The sequence below is a fragment of the Stereum hirsutum genome, assembly GCF_000264905.1.
Source record: "Stereum hirsutum FP-91666 SS1 unplaced genomic scaffold STEHIscaffold_15, whole genome shotgun sequence".
Lineage (NCBI taxonomy): Eukaryota > Fungi > Basidiomycota > Agaricomycetes > Russulales > Stereaceae > Stereum > Stereum hirsutum.
This window is the reverse complement of record NW_006763145.1, coordinates 346016-366515: the sequence shown is the minus strand read 5'-3', so window position 1 is coordinate 366515 and position 20500 is coordinate 346016. Positions and strand designations below refer to the sequence as shown.

Below are 20500 nucleotides of genomic sequence, written 5' to 3'. Positions count from 1 at the left end.
GGAGGTCAATGTCCGTCATGGGGCTGTAAGTAATAGTAATCCTCGTACTCCGTACAGCTTCCAGGATCTTGCGGCGTTTCAGCAACGAATGACCTCCGAATGAACTGCTCTTGTAATGTAAAACGCACGCGTATCAGCATGCAGGAAGACCTACACCGAAACAAGTGATCGTCGGTCTTCCCTGGCCCTGCGCCGCACAAACAACGAGGTGCTGTTGATCTCTTCAATGCTCAATGGAGTGAAGACGCCGAACTGGTGAGTGCCAAGAACTAGAACGATCCATTGGGGTACGGTGAGACCAAGTACAGATGGAGAGTCGGTATCAGCTGAGTAGCGTACGGCGCAGGCAAGACCGGTGACTTCTAGACCAGAGAGTTACGAAACAGGAATCCATGAAAGGCGGAAGAGTATGCTTGTCACCGTTCGAGAAAGCAGTGAGCGAGATTCGATGAAACCTGAACCTGAGAGGCAGAGAGGCAGCGAGAAGAAGAATCTAACACAGCAATCCCAACAGCGCAGAGAGGTATCGAATGGTAGGAAGCATAGAGAGCACAAGAAGAGCATGAGGAACTTAAACCAGAGAAAATACCGAAAGCAGCGAGCAAGAAAACGACGTCCAGAGAGCATCTCCTTCCGAGCCCGCCCACAAGCAACACGCCACCATATCGCATCCACATCCCACCGATTCCACAGCCCATCAACCTACGCCCTACCAGCAGCCTCATTAATCTTCCTCCAATTCTCCTCCCACATCTCTCTCGTCCATCCCTGACTCATCCAGAAATTCCTCACCTTCGGATCGTCCCACAGATCCACTTCCTCCTCCGGGAACTGTAACGGGCCACCCAGTTCCTCGAAAACTGCATCGGACGGCGTAGGATGGGCTATATACTGTTGAATATGCGAGATATACGAATGATGAAGACGTTGTCGGTCGAAGTCGCCGAGATGGGGAAATCGGATATGCATGTCGTCCTCCATAAGAGCACTCCACTCCTCTCCGGGCATTGTGGGAGTTTTGCCGGGATCGATGTTGTGAAGACTGAAGGCGTCATTCGCGATGTTGAAGGACTGTAACGCTGAGACGTCACAACATCCACGGCTCTCAGTCGAAAGATCTGCAGGATCGAAGAGAAGGGAAAAGAAACGGAAACACACCAGCATGCTCTGCGAAGTTCGCGAATAACCCGAAAATCGGAGGTCGTGTATATGAAGGCACGAAAGATGGCGAGGGTCCATAGAGATGAAGATCAAGCATCCCGTTGTTGTCGTAATTGGCGAGATTTTGTTGAATATAGTTATTGCCATTCTGAAATCCGCCGACCCAGCCGTTGGCACCTATTTCACCGGTCGCCCCATCGCTGGAGGACATAGGCGAGTCGCCCATGCTCATAGACACGTCGGCAAGTCGAGAGTTTACGGAAGTTGAAGACATCCAGTTGACTGGCATCGCGCTCGAGGCGGGTATCGACGCAGTGTCTGGAGCTGAGACCAAGGATCCGGGGAATGGTGTCCGGTTGGCGATAGCAAGGAAACCGTGGGGATCGCGGGCATTGAGACTGGAAGGCGGGTCCATCGTGAATGAGTACGAATCGTTGTCTTGTTCGTGGTTGTTGAACATCGAGGGGTATGTCGGTGCAACGTAAGGGACTGGAATCGATGATGCTGAAGATGAAGCGAAAACAGGAGATGGAGCAGGAGCGCAAGAACGAGAACGATCAAGAGCAAGAACACGATTGTCGACTGGAGAAAGAAGAGTATCGAGGTGATCGCGATGGGGAAGATAGATTGGGGGGAATGCAGACTCTGTAGCTGTACTTATATACGAAGACGGTCGAGTACTGAAGGACGTGTCCGAAACAGGGGAATATGAAATAGGATAGAAATCGTTTGTTGGACACGCGGTGCTGGCACGGACCGATGCGGGGCACGAGCTGGCACTATCGATCGTTACGGCATCTGTGTCTTCATCTCTGTCGTGGTCGAAATAGATACCGTTGCTGTTACGACCGAAGATATCGATCGCACTGCTCCGATCAGGGCCTTCCACAAAGCTCTGTCCAAATCGGGATGAACGCGGGGGATCGACACCACCATTAAAGTCGTGGCAGCGCCTGGGAACAGAACCGAGGGAACCAGTATCCGGTTCAGTTATGTCGGAGGGAGGATCGGGGTGGATATATGCGTAGTCATCGTCCTCATCTTCGTACGCCCCAATCCGACCAGGAGAGAGCTTGAGTATAGACCGAGGTCGGGCGACGTGTTGATGACGCGAAAATCTGAGGTCGCGAAGGGCTTGAGCAGCGGAGAGTTCTGCCTCCGAGTCAGGATAGGTGGATATATGCGTATATGAGGCCAGACCGGGCCCAGAAAGGGTCGATATATGCGTGCTGTGAGGTGGGTGGGTGGGTATATGCGTTGACGGTCTGGTCAGGGAGGTCGATGTATGCGTGCTTGGAGTCGGATGGGTGGATATATGTGCCGAAGAAATACGAGAACGAGGAGAGGGAGGCCGAGGAGAAGACAGCTGAGCTCTGAAGATACGGCTCCGAGTACGAGCTTTCGGAAGAAATGCAAAGGAGAGGGGTAGTTCCAAGGGAAACAAGCCAGTCTCTTCGTCGTGGTCGCTATCGTTTTGGGTATCAAGATCAGTAGCAGGAGAAGATGGACGAGGCGAGGAAGCAGGAACGAGAGAACTGGGAGAAGGAGACGGAGAAGATGGAGGAAGGAAAGCAGCGAGAGCACTAGCAGCAGAACGAGTATGGTAACGTGAGGCAGAAAGAGCAGGAGTAGAGTTGACGTCGAGCTTCGGTCGTTTCCTAGGAGGAGGCCCAGATTTCGCCCCCGTTTTCTTCACAGACGACTCGACTGGGACGTCCTTCTCCGGGTCCTGAATCCTCACCCTTTTCCCCTTCCCCTTCCCTGTCGTCTTCGCCTTTCCGTTTCGTTTGACGTCCCTACCCTCGTCCTCATCCATCGCGGCAGGAGGTTCCGGCTCTGTGAGCTCCTCCTCGATGACCTTCGGCTCCTCCTTCACAACGGTCGTCCGATCGACCCAACCAACCGGCTCGTCAACGCCCAACTCATAGCCTTCTCCAAGTCTCTTCTTTGCCTTCCCCTTCCCCTTCGCCTTACCATCCGACTTCGTCTCTTTCGCCTCTTTCATTCCTTCCGCATCCTCTACTTTCACCACACCCTCCTTCCCATCTTCTAGCTCTTCCCCCGTCACTGGCCCCTGCTCATTCACCGGCTCCTCCTCTTCCACCACCTCAACGCCACCGACCCCCACACCTAACGACCCTCTCCTCTTCGCGCCAGACTTCCTCCTCCAAAACCAGTCATTCACCGCCTTCGGGTTCACGTTCCTAGCTAATGCCCACACACGACGTGATTCGATCGAGGGTACTCGGGGCTCACGAAGCCAGATGAGGGAGAGCTGTGATCTGTGAGCTGGCGTGAGGCGGTCGATGAGGGAGGTTGTCTGGGTTGGGATGGCGGCGGAGGCGGTGCGGATTGAGTCGGGAGCAGAAGTGGTAGTTACTTCGGCTGTGGCAGGGGGAGGAGGATGAAGAGAGGAAGTGACTTCCAGTTTAGCCTTGGATTTGGATTTGGGAGGCTTCGGAGGTTGTGTGGCGATAGGGGCGGATTTGGACTTTGCCTTGTCCTTTGACCTGGATGAGGTTTTCGACTTGGGTTTCGACTTGGCCTTGGTTGAGGGTAGTACGGTGGGTTGTACTAAGGAGCTGGAAGGCTCTCGGGATGCAGAAGAAGAGGTGGAGGTGGGTATATGCGTTGAAGACGACGTGTTGTTCTGCGTTTTGCCTTTCACTGGGAGGGAGGGCGTCCGGTCTGTGGATTCCTGTCCAGGAAAAGACTTTAGAGTAGATAGCTCGGTTTCTATCGCCTCAGTTTTCATGTTGCCGAGAATGGGACCGAGAGCAAAGACAGTACGAGAGCGCTGGCGAGCGTTTTTGAGCAACAAGTGACAAAGCTAAAATTCAGAGTTAGCAGACTTAGCACCGAGATAGCATTCAATTGGTTGATTGGGATGTACCCAGAGTGGAAGATGGAAGAGAGCTACAGACCGCAGTGGACGACAAGAGGAAAGAGGAAGGAACCGAAAAGTTCTGTGGCGAGCGTGTGTGTGGCGGCAAAAGGCATCTGCCGGATGCTCTCAATGGTGACGCGCAATTCCCGTAGACGCGGCGTGGTGTTTGGTCATTGTTTGGTCCCCGCAAGACGCGTTGAAGTGGTGGTCGGCAGATACATAAATTTCTTGCACGACCGTATGCTCTCTGGAGACCATAAAATTTGCTAAATGTATTCTAAAGGTGATTATGCATCTCTACAACAAATTGTGGGAGAAACGGGGTACTCTGAAAAACATCGGGCTCTATTCATGAGTCCCATGCAGATTGCTTTACGAGTAAATTCTATCTATGTTCAGGATATATCCATGAGACTTATCGTACTTTGCCTCCAGAGTCTCCTCTTCTGATGAGAGAGTCTCTCATCAGACTCTGGTTCTTTTCTGAGCTATAAATTTCGCGGAGCAATGTCTTGGAAAGATACAAAATCAAACATGTACGAAAGAGGGAGACATATGTCCATGGCAAATTCGGCCAAGCTGGGCATCAGAGAGGGGGTTCTGCGCCTCTGAACGTTGATTCTTCTCGGCTAGCAGTTGGTTATGGTCGAGCCGTGAGGTCATCTTCCCTATCTCTCCCTGTCCGAAATATCCTGAAGGAGACGCGAAATCGGGAATGAGATCGTCTGAGAGGTTGTGAACGGTCAGGTCAGGTCACAAACGACTGACGATAGGTGCAAGTGAAGCGAGAGGAAGAGGGAGAAGGCACGCGAGCCATCCCGGTTCGATAAAATTAGCGCTCACTTTCGCCAATTAACCTTCGCCTTCATTCTCTCGTCTTTGAATCTGTCCTATTACGCTCGCACTTGTCAACTGTGATGAGTCCTGAATCGTGACACTCCCTTTAACTTGTTCCTCCCCTACATGCGCTGAGCATGACAAACTTTCGTACAATATCGTGCGCTGCAGAACACTCTATGGCAGTTTGTGTATACAACTACTCATTTAATCAACGACAATAGCCAACCAGCCGAGTAAAAGATCACTGCACATGTCCAGAAACTGAACAAATTGGTCTACGTGTCGCCCTCCATTTTTACATACTTCAAAGACCAGCACCGTGATTTGCCACAACCACAAGGAACGAACGGGTGGTTATTAGGATATCGGACATCGAGAAGATGTTCTCGACGCGTGCAGAAATTGGTCCAAGAAGGCACCTTCCACTGTTTGCTCAAAAAATCCCAGCAACCGTGCTCGGTGAGTAAATGAGAGGGTGTCTTGAGACTGTTAGACTTGGCTTTATTCCGTTTGGTAAGCTTGGATCGCGGGCGTGTGAGAGAAACTCCTACGCCTGCGAGAGCGACCGAAAGCGCGGCATCACGGTCCGGAGCTGAAGATATGGCTGTGGTTTGGCACGCGAATAAGCTGATGTATGAAGACGCAAACTTGAACCAGCCTTATCGGAACTTACGTGTGGAACTGATTCCTTTCAGTGAATCGGCTGTTACTTTCACTTTCAATCGCTCGTGTATGGATAGCGCGTCCATCGTAGTAATTTTTGCCACGTAATTCTATAGTAATACCGAGTATTGAATGAAGTCAGTCTGTATATTCACCACCTCTACAAGAAGAAGTCGAATTGAGGGACATACGGAGATGACCAACGCCGTACCGAAATACGGAACGGGTTCATCTCCGTTGGAGATCCAGATATTGATGTCATTCTTGAAGATAAATGATATGGGATGAGTGAGCGGCGGCTATTGTGAGTAGCAATCGCTAGTCAGCATTAGGTGGAAGGGAATCCCTAAGACACTGCGAGCTTTCAAAACAGATCGTACACACCTTCATTTTGACCGCCTGACCAAAGGAGACCTTGAGCTTGTTTCGCTCTCTACATTGGTCGTGGGGATAATAAGTCGTCTCGAACGACTTGAAAGATCTGCCTTTGACTTCATCTGGAAAACCATCCTTTTGTTTAACGATCCATTGCGGCACAACCTGATCATAACCAATAAGGCTCCCAGTCAGCCCTCTTGTCTTCATATTCCAAGGATATATCACTATCATACCTGTTCATCCTGATACTCTGCGGACTGAAGATGTGAGCGTGACGTTGTTCCTGAGATCGACGCAATAGGTTTAGGGCCTCCCATGGTAGCGGTAAGTCCCTGTTGTTCGCCTCTTTGCTCCCCACGCTTTTCCTTTACGTCTGGAATGTCATGACCATGATGAATACTGAAAGTGGTGCATTATATGAGCGTCATATTCTTGGAGATCTAGTGAAATATAGAACTGAGCGTACAAATCATTATTTGTGAACCATCGTTCGGAATTCTTTGCAATGACGCCGACGTGTCCATAAGAGCGCGTATCGAGGTCGATTTTCGTCCCAGAGGTTTTCACTTGCAACTCCCCTATGGACACCTGAGCATCTGCGTCGGTAAGCAGTGGAAAACCGTGCACATCGCGAGCAGTAGTTCCTCGTGTAGGTGTTCCAAACTGAGTGTTCCCAGTGCATATCGAACACAACCGGACAAACAGTATTATTCATGATGGTGACAACGGTGGTATCGATAGAGTGTATGCGAGCTTACCCAGAACAAACAATTCACGCTCACGTTGCCGATATCTTCCAGAATAAGATCCAATGTGAGGCTATGTTGCCGATCCGATCGTGGCCATACATCCTTCGGATACGAAGACTTCCCTTTGGTGGAAACATCCCCACGGGAAGATCCGCCACGAAGCCGAAAAGCCAGAGTTTCTCCTCGAGAGTTGTGAAGTTCTTCATCATCGACAGCTACGCTTATGTTGTCGAAGGTCTTCTGTATCTGAGATGATCTACGTGGCACGTCAAAAGGGATATCTCGTGCGATAAATCCCACTCACTCGGTTTCCGGTTTGGGATAGTCGTCTGTCGGTCGAACAACAACGGAAATTTTAGACAGTTGTGCAAGTTCGCAAGCAGCTTCGATGACATTGGAGTCATCAAATAAACCGAACAAGGCAAGAGCCTCTGTATCTGGGAAGAGCATGAACGGGAGGGGGCCACCGATGCCATTCTCCCGAATCATAATGATCAAGGGATGGTCGTTATTTTGCATCAGCCATTGGAGAGCTCTGATCGGGCATTGCACGGAGACTTGACAGGTTGCGTCCGGTTCAGCATCTTTTATAACGAGTAAATCATCGATAGTCAGAGCATGGGGTGGCCTCCTGGCAAGAGAGTTAGTACTAATGACTAGGTTAGTATGCTGCTGCACCGGAGACCTACGATTGAGTCTCAGACTGGCCCTCTGGGTGGACGAGGATGAACGTAGTTGCGTCTAGCTCGATCTGTAGCTGTCATATCCTGTCACTACGATTTCCACCGATCTCTCTCACAGAACTTTCAACTTACCTCTGGCTCCACAGAATCTTTCTTGACATTCTCTGCTTCTTCATCAGAGCAAGCCATGCAGAAGTATAATTGAATGAGGCCTCACCTTCTCCACGCTCAGGACTCTGTCCGCGCTCATGAGTTGAGCCGCGCGCAGGATTCGATTCTCGTCCACCGGCAGAATATGATCCGAAACCAGCGGACACTCCAGGTGCAAAGCTCGTTTCCCATAGAGGAAAACCTTCTCGTTCTTCAGTGATACCTTTCCGGTTGGCACTTGGAGTATGCGGTGCCGGTGGAGATTTTTTTGAGGAGCCCTCGCGCCCTGTCACATAGTCCGATATATCCAAAGACTTGAGTTGAATCTACTCATTCTGAGTAATCACACGTACCGTGCTGACGCATTGTAAGAAGATCACTGGTGAAACGGGTCAGCGATGGATTTTATCAGAGCGTCTTCAGAGACATAGAGAGTCCATTAAGTGCTAATTACCTCCGGAGAATCGGGGAGGCGCACACCAGGCGAATGGTTCAGAAAGCTACTCACAATAGCGACTCGGCAATAAACCACTGAAAGAAGAGTACGTTATGGACACGGGAGGCGCATGGGATATAATGTTAAAGCTGGATCAGAAGAAAATATTTCAAGTGAGAACGCCTTACCAGAGTGGAGATGAGTCAAATGTGGATAGTGCTAGGTTGCTCTCGCTGTCTATGTCGATGGCTGAGGTTGGTGAGAAGGATGATGCGGAAGGGCAAAGGGAACACAGCTGCTGCATTACTTATACCGTATGAATACGGTCATGTGGGGGCGGTTATCGATCATCACAACATAAATAACAGTCAGTTTCTATTCGTTCGCCGGCAAGGCCATGCCGGTCTTGTCTGGTCTGTACTAAAAACAACTCTAAGTACACTCCTCCTGGGGTGTTAGCCCCATAGATGGCGACAAAAGAAGCTGGATATCCTTCACGCTTAGTATTTTCAACACAAAAATCGTGAGTCGCATCCCGTAAGTAACCCATGGGCACTAGGGGAAACAGATGCAAGTGACGCCCATATTGCGGCCAAAATAACCACTGGAAAGGAGGGGTGATGCCTATACACCGGTATTTCTCCGTCACTGATTCAGAAGCGGAACGAGCTAGATATAGAGCGTTATCGGTCCTGTGAGAGAGGTGCGATAGCATTACGCGACCACGCCATCATCTAAACCATTCGAGTTTGGTGTTAAGAGAGGTACGAGCTGTGAGTGTACACAAAAGAAATGCTCCTGAGCAGGAGCTACTGAGTGGCATGGGAGTTCAGGCTGCAGAGTCATTGACAAGCCTTGGACAGGCAGCCATTAGACAGCGGTTGTGAGATGCGAGACGCACATGCATTGCGAGACCAGCGGCTGAGAGGAAGTGCGACAGCGATAGCACGGCGGTAGCAGTGGGAAGGAAGGAGCGGAAGGCAAGCAGCCACTCCAGAGCCCTTGGAGAAGTCGTCGATCAGTGATGAGGTTCTAAAAGCAGCGACCAAGAAAACGTCGACCATATAGCCCCTCCAGTCCCGCCCATGGGCCACACGCCACCGCATCACGAACAATAGCCCACTTGTATCGCTATCCATCAGCCATTGACATTCCACCTATTGCACGACCTATTAACCTACGCCATTCCATTCGCATCTCCAATCCTCCTCCAATTCTCTTCCCACATTTCCCTCGTCCATCCCAGACTCATCCAAAAATTCCTCACCTTCGGATCGTCCCACAGATCCACTTCCTCCTCCGGGAACTGTAACGGGCCACCCAGTTCCTCGAAAACTGCATCGGACGGCGTAGGATGGGCAATATACTGTTGGATATGCGAGATATACGAATGGTGAAGTAGTTGTCGGTCGAGGTCGCTGAGGTGGGGGAATCGGAGGTGGATGTCGTCCTCCATAAGAGCACTCCACTCCTCTCCGGGCATTGTGGGAGTGGTTCTGGGATCGATGTTGGGAAGAGAGAAGGCGTCGTTCGCGATGTTGAAGGACTGTAAGGCTGAAACGTCACGATATCCCCAGCTCTCAGTCGAAGGATCGGCAGGATCGGAGAAAAGAAGCGAAAACGCACCAGCATGCTCTGCGAAGTTCGCCAGTAATCCGAATATCGGAGCTCGTGTGTATGAAGGCGCGAAAGACGACGAGGGATCATAGAGATGAGGATCAAGCATCCCGTTGTTGTCGTAGTTGGCGAGATTTTGTTGTTGAATATAGTTATTGTCGTTCTGATATCCGTTAACCCAGCCCCCGACACCTGCCTGACCGACCGCCCCATCGCTGGAGGTTATCCCAGAACCAGCCATGCTCATAGACACGTCCGTAAGCGGTGCGTTCCCGGAAGCTGAGGACGTCCAATCCATAGAGCTCGAGCCGGGAATCGACGCAGTCTCGGAAGCTGAGACCAAGGCTCCGGGGAATGGTGTCCTGTTGGCGATAGCGAAGAAACCGTGAGGATCGCGGGCATTGAGACTGGAAGACGTGTCCATCGTGAATGAGTACGAATCGTTGTCTTGCTCGTGGTTGTTGAACATCGAGTGGTATGATGGTGCAACGTAGGGGACCGGTATCGGTGGTGCTGAAGACGAAGCAAAAGCGGGAGATGGGGCAGGAGCGCAAGAACGAGAACGATCAAGAGCAAGAACGCGATTGCCGACCGGAGAAAGAAGAGTATCGAGGTGATCGCGATGAGGGAGATAAATTGGAGTGAACGCAGAGTCCGGAGCAGTATTTATATACGAAGGCGATCCAGTGCTGAAAGACGTGTCCGAGGAGGGAGAATATGAAATAGGACGAAGGTCGTTTGTTGGACGCGCATTGCTGACATGGTACGAGCTGGCACTATCGATCGTTACGGCATCCGTGTCTTTGTCTCTGTCGTCGTTGAAATATATACCGTTGCCGTCGCGACCGAAGATATCGATCGCACTGCTCCGATCAGGGCGTTCCACAAAGCTCTGTCCAAATCGGGATGAACACAAGGAATCGACACCTCCGTCGAAGTCGTGGATGTGACCGAGACTGAAGCCGAAAGAGTTATTATCCGGTTCAGTTACGTCCGAGGGTGGATCGGGGTGGATATATGCGTAATCATCGTCCTCGCTTTCATACTCCCCAATCCGACCAGGAGAGAACTTGAGTGTGGACCGAGGTCGGGCAACATGTTGATGACGAGAGAATCTGAGATCGCGAAGGGTATGAGCGGCGGATAGTTCTGCCTCCGAGTCAGGATATGTGGATATATGCGTATGTCCAGCCATACCGGGCCCAGTAAGGGTCGATATATGCGTGCTGTGAGGTGGATGGGTGGGTATATGCGTCGGAGGTCTGGGCAAGGAGGTCGATGTATGCGTGCTTGGAGTCGGGAGGGTGGATATATGCGTCGCAGAAATACGAGAACGAGGAGAAGGAGGCCGAGGAGAAGACAGCTGAGCTCTGAAGATGCGGCTCCGGGTACGAGCTTTAGGAAGAAGCGCAAAAGAGGGAGGAAGTGCCAAGGGAAATGAGCCAGTCTCTTCGTCGTGGTCACTATCGTTTTGTGTATCAAGATCAGTAACAGGAGAAGACGGACGAGGGGGTGAAGCAGGAGCAAGAACACTGAGAGAAGGAGACGGAGGTGATGGCGGAAGGAAAGCAGCGAGAGCGGTAGCAGCAGAGCGAGTATGATAGCGTGAGGCAGAAAGAGCAGGAGTATAGTCGACGTCGAGCTTCGGTCGTTTCCTAGGAGGAGGCCCGGGTTCCGTCTCCATCTTCTTCACAGACTTAACAGTAACGTCCTTCTCCGGATCCTGAATCCTCACTCTTTTTCCCTTTCCCTTCCCTTTCGTCTTCATCTTTCCGTTTCGTTTGGCGTCCCTACCCTCACCCTCATCCATCGCAACAGGAGGTTCCGGATCTGTGGGCTCCTCCTCGACGACCTTCGGCTCCTCCTTCACAACAGTCGTCGGGTCGACCCAACCAACCGGCTCGTCAACACCCAACTCATAGCCTTCTCCAGGTCTCTTCTTTGCCTTTTCTTTCCCCTTCCCTGTTCCATTGGACTTCGTCTCCGTCGCTTCTTTCATTCCCTCCGTATCCTCGACTTTAACCACACCCTCCTTCCCATCCCCTGATTCTTTATCCGTAGCCCTCTCCTGTGTATTCTCCGGCGCCTCCTCGTCTACCACCTCAACGCCACCGACTCCCACACCTAACGACCCCCTCCTCTTCGCACCAGCCTTCCTCCTCCAAAACCAGTCATTGACCGCCTTCGGGTTCACATTCTTGGCCAACGCCCAGGCCCGACGTGACTCGATAGAGGGTACTCGGGGCTCACGAATCCAGACGAGGGAGAGCTGGGATCTGTGGGCTGGCGTGAGGCGGTCGATGAGGGAGGTTGTCTGGGGTAGGCCGGGGGCGGCAGGAGCGATGGCGAAGGTGGTGAGAATTGGCGCGGTAGCTACGGCGGTGGTGGTAGATGGAGGAGGAAGAGAAGGAACGACTTTCGGTTTGGGCTTGGCTTTGGATTTCGGAGGCTTGGGAGGTTGCGTGACGGTAGGGGCTGGTTTGGCCTTCACCTTGTCTTTTGACTTGGGTGTGGATTTCGGCGTGGACTTTGACTTGGCCTTAGATGCGGATGGTGCGGGGAGTTGAAGTAAGGAGCTGGAAGGCTCTCGGGACGCAGAAGAAGAGGTGGAGGTGGGTATATGCGTTGAAGACGACGCGTTGTTCTGCGTTTCGACTTTTGCTGGGAGGGAGGGCGTCCCGTCTGTGGTGGATGCCGGTCCTGGAGAAGACTTCGGAGTAGAGAGCTCAGCCTCTATCGCCTCAGTTTTCATGTTGCCGAGAATGATCAAGAGCACAGAAGTACGAGAGCGCTGGCAAAGTTTTTTTTCGCAACAAGTAATAAAGCTAAAGTCCCGAGTTAGCAGAATGAGTACTGAGATGGCATACGATTGGTTGATTGGAATGTACCTGCAGTGGAAGATGGACGAGAGCTACAGACCGCAGTGGACGATGAGAGGAAAGAGGAAGAAACCGAAAAGTTCTGTGGCGAGCATTGTGTGGCGTCAATCGGCATCTGCCGGATGCTCTTTATCGGTCAATTTCGAAGCGATTTCGAAGCGTCACTGCTCTGCGTTCAACGTTCGTCCTCCACCACCACAACTGACTGTATATGCCTGCACTAGTCTCATTCATTATGTCTAGATGCATATATAAGTCAATCTTAGGCTCACCATGGATAGAGCACCAGTCACCAGCGCACTAGGGTTCCTGCAAGTCTTCACGATTACTCGCTCGGACGGTCTTCGTTCTCACAGCTCTCTCTACTTAAGGCATTACTAGCTTGTACTTGACCGTGAAGTCATCTCTCGGACGTCACCTTCTGTTTCTGGACTTGGATAACACTCGTTCTGCGACCTTGGACATACACGAGAGAATACGTCCTCGACGATTCTGCCCATCAAGACAGATGTCCCCGTGCTACTACACGGTCTCCGGGTTCGGGAAACAGGCATATCGTTTTCTACGCAGCTGCCCAATGAAACGTCATATTGCTCTATAACTTTACGGCTCAGATGCTTAGAATCGAGAGCCTTTGTCTTTCGTACCGTTGTTATATATGTTTATCTATCGACAGGTACTTTCTATGTCTGAACCATCGTGGATATCTCGATTTATCATCATGATCTGTTGAGACTCCTCGTTCCCCTATAAAGCTCCTTCCATGTTCACGCCATACGGCGACCTACAAGCGTCACCGAGCCAATTACTCCACAAGAGAAAACAAAAACATATATAAAACGACACGTCTCAGGGCACCCTATCGCAGACGCACTCCACATCCTCATCGCGTCGTTTCTTCCCTCTTACATTTTCGATACGCAGCACCTATCATGAAGCTCGTTCTCGCTTTCCTTGGCCTCGTTTTCCTGACCAGGATGACTAGTGCGTTGCCCACGGTCAAAGGTATCCCCCAGTTCTGTCTATGCTCCATCTATATACCTCTGCTGACCTTATGCTCATTTTTAGGCCTTACTAATCATATTCCCCCGGATTATATCTGTACGCTCGACCCATTCTCATAGTCATGTCCGTAGGATGCACCATCTTATCGTGTATGCCTCCTTCTGCAGCTGCCGACCCGGACATGTACGAGGGTATCGTCAATGGTGAGTGCCTGTCTATTGTCATAAATCCTCAGTTACCTCATTCTCGTCTTTCAGATCGTCGTACGTCTTCCCCATGTATTACTGATACGAGTGGAAACAAGGCCAAAGCCTGGGCTTTGTCCCTATATTCACAGGTGCTGGAGTGGAGGGCATAACCCATGGCGAGTACCTTTTCAAACTCTTGAAATGTCTATGGCTCAAAACTAGTCCATGCACATACTAGAGCGTCGTACCGACTTTTACTTCGGCTACGCCCGTACGTTGCTGCTCTTTTCCTCGTTTGTCAAGGGAAAGCTCATGGCTACGCACTATACCATCCAATGTAGCGGCCGACGCGGACACTGATACAGGTGCTGAAGAAGGTGCTCTCAACGGTGAGTGTCTTTCCGGACACTCAGGAGCGGATAGACTTTTGCTGATAACTCCTCCATGTTGCTCGCGCTCCGGTTATGATTTTCTCTAAGCAGCTCGTGCTGTGTCTGCCCCGGGATACATCAACCGTATGTTTCATTCGTTCCAAGCCCGGGATCGTAATGCAGGACTACGCATTGGAGTTAAATGCTGAACCTGATATATGACAGATCCCCCCGAGGAAGATCAACCCAAAGCGAGCCCTGACACCCTTGTTCGTAAGTCCTTAATTCATACTGCACGCACAGAGTCTCCGATTTTGACTCATTGTGGCCGGCCTGCATCTTATAACTGCATGTTTTTATCACCCTTTGATCAGCTCGTGTTCTCCGAGCTGCGTATCCAAAGAACGGTATGCCGCCATGCTCACTATTTGGTATCGTTGGGTTCCGGCGTTCGACCTAAATGGTTTGCATTTGAAATTTATCAGACTTTGAGGATGAGGGTGCGTTAAACTCTGAAACTGATACCGTTCTTGGTGAGTCTCTCTCTTGCCTACCAGGGAGCGTACTGATGAGGGAGCGCTCGTCCTCACTTCACTAGCTAGAAACTGAGCTGGTGGGCCGTAGCATTGCTACACGGCCGTGGCATGTGCGTATATGTGTTTTATACTTCTTCGAGCATCGTCTAAGCGAAGCTCGGATATTACAGCGCTCGGTCGTGGGATAGAGGCATCGACTCCTGACAGGAAGAAATCGAACTCAACGACACGGAGGAAGGCAGTGAGGACGGAAATAGTACGATATAGATATGGAACTACTTTCCGGTGAACTCAACGATTTCAACTGTGGCACATGCATTGCATATGCACGTCGCAAACTTGGCTCAGCTCTCAATAACGCGATGAATCGCTGTAAAAGCTCCTCGAGAGCCTACAGACGCGATTGTCACCGCACATCGTCAGTCCGTGTGTATTCAACAGAAACGATGAGCAAGAATGAACCTGCTCAGTGACTTGTGCATACTTGTGCGCTGTCGGCGTGACGATCGTCGGTCCGCCTATAAATTTATCTATGTATGATGTGCCCATCGCTATTGCATGGGCAATGTAAGTGTAGCTACATGTTCGTGCATGCGAAGAAGAAGTCTAGAAGCGAGTGTAACAGAAACACTGTCATACGCGATAAGTAGGTCAGAATCGCTGAGAGTCGTTGAGATGTCGTAAGAGGTGATAAGTAAAAGCGTACCAGCTAGCTAATGTCGAGAGGCATCCTTTTAGAACAGGCTGCATCACCCGCTTTAGAAGAGGTGATTGACCAGAAAGACACAGAAGGCTTACTGGTGCCATCTATGATTATTCGATTAAGCAAATAAACAAAGTCAATTATATCAATGCCATTGTCTTGACGAGCAAATACTCACATAGAATGTCAGTATATTTGCGAGGTTCATGACCACCATGATTCTGTTGAGTATGGTGAGTTGGAGCAAGGCTTGACTTCAATGACAATGCGCTCACGCAAAGTATAGACCACCTATCGCAGTGAGACTCAGGAGACGAGTTTTGTTGAAAGACCAAGGAACTCACCATCTCGACAAATCAAGCCGTAAAGACCTCCGTCAGCGTTGGCGAAGGTCCTTGTCAACCCATTTGGAAATATGCGTCGGTCTTTCCACGATTTTAACACTGTCAGTGAGAATATGAAAATATCAAACAAGACCTCAGCCTCCCAAGCGGTGGCAAGGTCTGTATGACGAATTAGTTGAATGATAAATCCACAGTTCAGCGAAAAGTCGAGCGGCACATGAAATAGTGAAGATTATACTTACGGATACCTCTGTATAAAGCGGGGTAATTGTTTCCGCTGTAGGTGAGCAATTCTTGGCAAAGAAAGAGATGTTGCAGCGAACCTCGATGATGACGTATCAATATAGCATCCTTGGCCTACTGAGGCAGGTTGACCGTCTTTTGCAAAGAGTGACCACTTCCAGATAGTGTGTAGCTCGTTTGAGCGACATAGGAAGGCGAAATAATATATGACGATGACTAACGAGGATGATAGCTATCATGGTAGCTGAAAAAAGAGACATTGCGATCCAGATACTGCGAGTGTGTCCATACAACGATAATGTCCGGGAGGCCATTATAACTGTTCGGAGTAGAGCTTAAGGAGGAGTGGGGAACGATATGTGGTAGTTACTATGACTCACTGCATACAACAAGTTGATTGGCAACAAGGATCACTTGACGAGCCAATCTATAAGACTGACAGCTATTTTTCCATAGATATCAGAGAATATGCAGTCTGAGGGTGCCAGGTGGCTAAAACGCACGTCTATCAACGACAAACTATAAGCATGATAACTGTCAAGGTCATATTGTATAAATGAACCTCACTTGACGTAGATTGCGAAGACTAGTGAAATCAAGGACGGAGATAATGATGTTCGCAAAAAGTGCAAGATATCTATTGGAAAAGAACCATAGCGAAGGTTTGGATAAAGGCCTCCTCCAGATTGGCGTGGCCTCGACCCCGACCGTTAAGATATGGTCATATACCAGGAGAACTACACATCATGCATTCAGCAGGGACCTCCAGAACTACAGGGAAAAACAACACACCGAAGCCAGAGAGCTCGAGATAATTGTGTATAGAACTGTTCGGCCGCAGTTATCGAGGGATGTCTCAGTACGGTGAGTACGGCGTCTGTTGCAATAGAAAGAGCACGTACATGCCTCGCAAATCCAATTCGTTCGTAGACATTGTAGAGTAGCACCAGATGACAGGAATCGCACACTCTGCCTACTTAAGTAGAGTGGCATCTAACACCTACACAGCAGGGTCGACATCGGGAATTCTGACGGTAGAGACGGCGGGTCGATACAACAGCGGTATAGCCTTGAATCAGTGTAGTAGGCACCATAACAACAATCTGAATCTTCCTCGACCGAAATTCCGTCGAAGCGTAACCACTCAAGTATTGGATCCCTGAGCCCTCAACGTCTTGCCTGTCTCTTCGAGCGCAAGTCACTGCTCATAAGTGCCATCACTCATTGAAATAGGGACCAAGGTGGAATAATATTTCCCAGTTCACGAAAAGCTCGGAAGAGATAAATGTTTATCATGATCATATATATGATGCGTTTCATGGAGACCAAATGTTGATCTTCTCATGTCACTTTGTACTCTGAAACCGGGTCCGAATAGTCGAAACGTTGATCGTCATTCTTCTGATCCAGGAATGAGTGCGATATCTACAGTTTAAAAGTGGGTCCTTATACACATAGACGAAAGTCGGGTGTTTCGGAGTAACTCAGCATCGTATCTACCTGATAGCGGTGATATTTGGTTGCAATTTGACGACTATAAAGATTCCTGGAATCTGACGAGCATTTAGGTAGTACTGCAAGGCAGATAGGCCTTATATCTCATTGGATGGCTCTCAGTCTACTACACATACGATGATTATATTGCTGCCGGCTCCAACAGTACACGTCTTCTGCATCTCACTACGCCACCTTCCCTGTCACGGTAAGATCTTTTCGCTGAAACATAATCATATTGGGATCCGCTCTCACTCCCTTGACAATACAAATCACCAACAAAGATTCCCAAAGACAGGAAAGCAGAAAAGACGGAGCGCTTGAGAGAGGTGAGTTCGTAGGCCACAAGGAATCAGAATCTGATTTTCTCCCATCATTAGAAGTTCGTATTCCACAATACTCGTTTTGTGTGTTGATTTGCGCAGTTAGTCAGGAGATCTCGGAGACGCGAGAGAGTGTCAATTACGGTAGACAGCAGCTCCAGATCAATACGACCTGAGGATGGCAGAGGAAATGAGCGCTGACTCCCATACTTCAAAGTTGAACACCGAGTGTGAACATGCGTCCAAACGGCACCAAATTTAGCGATTCTGTGTCGCGTAGAGAGCAAGAATTGGACGAGAATATTTTTTGAAGGTCCTTAGCAATGCGCGAGGGAATGAAATGGTAGAGGATTCATCGCGAAGTATCAGGCTTACCATTCTCCATGATCTGATCTCTGCGAGGCCAGAGCAGTCAGCATGTGGGGAAGGGCCATTTAGAAAACGAGGTCGAGTCACTCAGAACGCGTAAATCCCAAATTAGATGGAAACAGAGTGATGAGATCGTACGGCGACACCAGGTATGAGTGATCGTCTACGCGGCCATTCTGTCAATATCTGAAGTATCGAGAGGTAGCAACCTCGGACTTGCCGATTCTGAATTTCTCATTGAACGAGGTAAACACATCTTGCAGACGAAATCGTGGTCAAAATTTAAACAGTATGAAGGTTTAGGCTGTGTCGCACGAAAGTTCACTTGGTATCAGCAGAAGTACGCACCTCTCCCGATTCTCCTTCAATCCATTGCTCGGTCGTCATTAGAGAGTTACTCTGTAACTCTGATCACAATCTTCCCCGAATGATGTCCCGCAGCCATATACTCGAAAGCCTCTGGTGCCTTCTGAAAAGGGAAGACTTTATGGATATACGGCTTGAGTTCCTTCGCCTCGACGAAGCGGAGGAGATCCTCGTGCATCTGTTTCGACCCGACGAGGATACCACTACATAGTACGCAATTGCAGGAAGTCACCACACGAAAAGGGAAAGATAAACATCAAGGGTTATAAGGGCGATGATTGAGAATGAGGGATAGAGAGCGATGAGAAGGAGTGGTACGGACCGAAGGTATGCCCCCTTCATTAGTGCGAGGAGCGGGACGTTGGGGTTGGCGGTGGGTGGGCCACCCAAGATACCGATACTATTGATGACGCCGCCGGGAGCGACACAGGCGAAGGATTTATCGAGGTCGTTGATGCCTATGGTATCGAAGATATGGTGTGCACCGACGTTGTCTGTCATCTGAACAAATTGCGAGAGACGTAGAGTATATCGGTGTGGTTAAAGGTCAAGGGAAGGAATGCGAGTGGCGTGCGAGTAAGCGTAAGGATAATGCGTCGGGACGAACCTCTAACACGACTTTGTCCCAGTCTGGATGGGTGTTATAGTTGATAGTATACGTGGCACCGAGTCCCTTTGCAAGCTGATTGTGATGAACAGTCACCAACTGCAGCGGCCAACCGTACAGACAGCCGTAGACGTACCTTGAGCTTATCATCCGAGCTGGACGTGATGATAGTCTACCAGAAGGAACAGATCTTGAGCTTAACGCAGGATAACAAGAATAACGAACCATAACCACCTTCGCTCCAGCAGCATGAGCCAGTATGAGTCCAGTAATGGAGACGCCACCCGTCCCCTTGAAAAGGACCGTTTGCCCAGGCTTGAGAGGAACACCTCCGCCAAATAAAGCGTTCCAAGAAGTTACGCCAGCACAAGGAAAACAAGCCGCCTCTTCGTAACTTAGATGTTTAGGGACGTGCAGGAGACCCGTGCTGTGAAAGACACGGTATTGTTGTAGGACGCCGTCGATGGGTCCGCCGAGGTGTTCTATGAGATAAATATGTTAGCAACCGTACACGCTCATCGGGGTTCCAGCTAATTACAAAGCGACAAAAAAATCAATTGATTATGCGAGGACTTACGATCCCACCTCCCTTCAATTCCATACAAATTGCTCTGATCAAAATTCGCAGTGACCCTATCGCCCTTCCTCCACTCTCGCACACCTTCTCCCACTTCAACGACCTCTCCAGCCATGTCACTGCATAACACTGGTTCTTCTTTCATCTGTGTACCGAGATTGAGACCGTTGTACACCGCGGTGTCTCGAAAGTTGAGCGATACGGCATGTATGCGAACAAGGACTTCGTACGCATTAGGGGTGGGGATCAAAGAGGTAGATTTATGCAGGCCAGCGTTGCCAAAGGGACGTCTGGTGCAAAAAGAAGTATTGTTGGACATGATGGGAGAACAGCGTGTAAGAATGTAGCCTGCAGACGTAGTCCTCGATGTCCTATAAGTAGTCGCGACGGTCCTTGATCTTGACAGCTGATGGCTTATTCAAGTCCTTGTGAAGCGCCAATGTATGATATAATCACGATCGGTCAGCTTCATGAAGAAAAGGTACGCAGCGCGTATAAGCATAGTAGCTTGGAGGTCAAATGGTGCACACGATGGAAGTCGAATCTGTGTATTCATGATGCAAAGGTAGCTTGGGAGGCTGAGCCTCTAATTAAACACGGTCTGCATCATACATAGCGATGTCTCTGTGGGATCAGGTCAGAGTCGAAAAGTATAAATGCACATGAGATACGCACCAAATAACACCCCGAATCGACCCTAGCAAAGTCGTAGTCTCTCTCAAGAAATCTCGACGAAAAGGCTGCAAGTTGCGATCTTCTTGCGGTTTAGTCACATGACGTCGGAGTCGGGGCAGGCCGGCACGCTCCGGCTCAAGCACGGCTTTGCCTCGCGCGCTCATCATCGTCAACGACGTTGAGCTCCTTGCCCCCGCCATCATCTACCGTATCGTCATCTCCCCGCACCCTCGTCGTTCTCGACCTTGACAGCATT

At 50.0% G+C, this 20500-nt stretch overlaps 4 protein-coding genes across 4 annotated transcripts; 1 reads left to right on the top strand and 3 right to left on the bottom strand.

Moving 5' to 3' along the window:
• Positions 1–702: 702 nt before the first annotated feature.
• Positions 703–3916, bottom strand: STEHIDRAFT_114236 (uncharacterized protein; the record flags this gene model as incomplete). Its single annotated transcript, XM_007308377.1, has 2 exons — positions 703–1118; positions 1159–3916. 2 exons carry the CDS (start codon positions 3914–3916, stop codon positions 703–705), a joined length of 3174 nt encoding a protein of 1057 aa, XP_007308439.1.
• A 1519-nt stretch (positions 3917–5435) lies between these two features.
• STEHIDRAFT_114235 (uncharacterized protein) lies at positions 5436–12316 on the bottom strand (the record flags this gene model as incomplete). Its single annotated transcript, XM_007308376.1, has 15 exons — positions 5436–5515; positions 5562–5661; positions 5743–5814; positions 5936–6130; positions 6163–6328; positions 6396–6592; positions 6712–6934; positions 6983–7309; positions 7368–7435; positions 7494–7531; positions 7579–7797; positions 7865–7890; positions 8020–8042; positions 8849–8948; positions 9129–12316. The coding sequence occupies 15 exons, from the start codon at positions 12314–12316 to the stop codon at positions 5436–5438; spliced, it is 5022 nt and encodes a 1673-aa protein (XP_007308438.1).
• Positions 12317–13375: 1059 nt separating this feature from the next.
• On the top strand, positions 13376–14832 carry STEHIDRAFT_114234 (uncharacterized protein; the record flags this gene model as incomplete). The annotated part of the gene is made up of 10 exons (XM_007308375.1): positions 13376–13427; positions 13580–13651; positions 13706–13711; positions 13859–13907; positions 13940–14025; positions 14119–14151; positions 14233–14280; positions 14382–14414; positions 14493–14540; positions 14714–14832. 10 exons carry the CDS (start codon positions 13376–13378, stop codon positions 14830–14832), a joined length of 546 nt encoding a protein of 181 aa, XP_007308437.1.
• A 3581-nt stretch (positions 14833–18413) lies between these two features.
• STEHIDRAFT_64887 (NAD-P-binding protein) lies at positions 18414–19888 on the bottom strand (the record flags this gene model as incomplete). The annotated part of the gene is made up of 6 exons (XM_007308272.1): positions 18414–18588; positions 18708–18886; positions 18993–19067; positions 19129–19164; positions 19227–19474; positions 19570–19888. The coding sequence occupies 6 exons, from the start codon at positions 19886–19888 to the stop codon at positions 18414–18416; spliced, it is 1032 nt and encodes a 343-aa protein (XP_007308334.1).
• Positions 19889–20500: the final 612 nt, after the last annotated feature.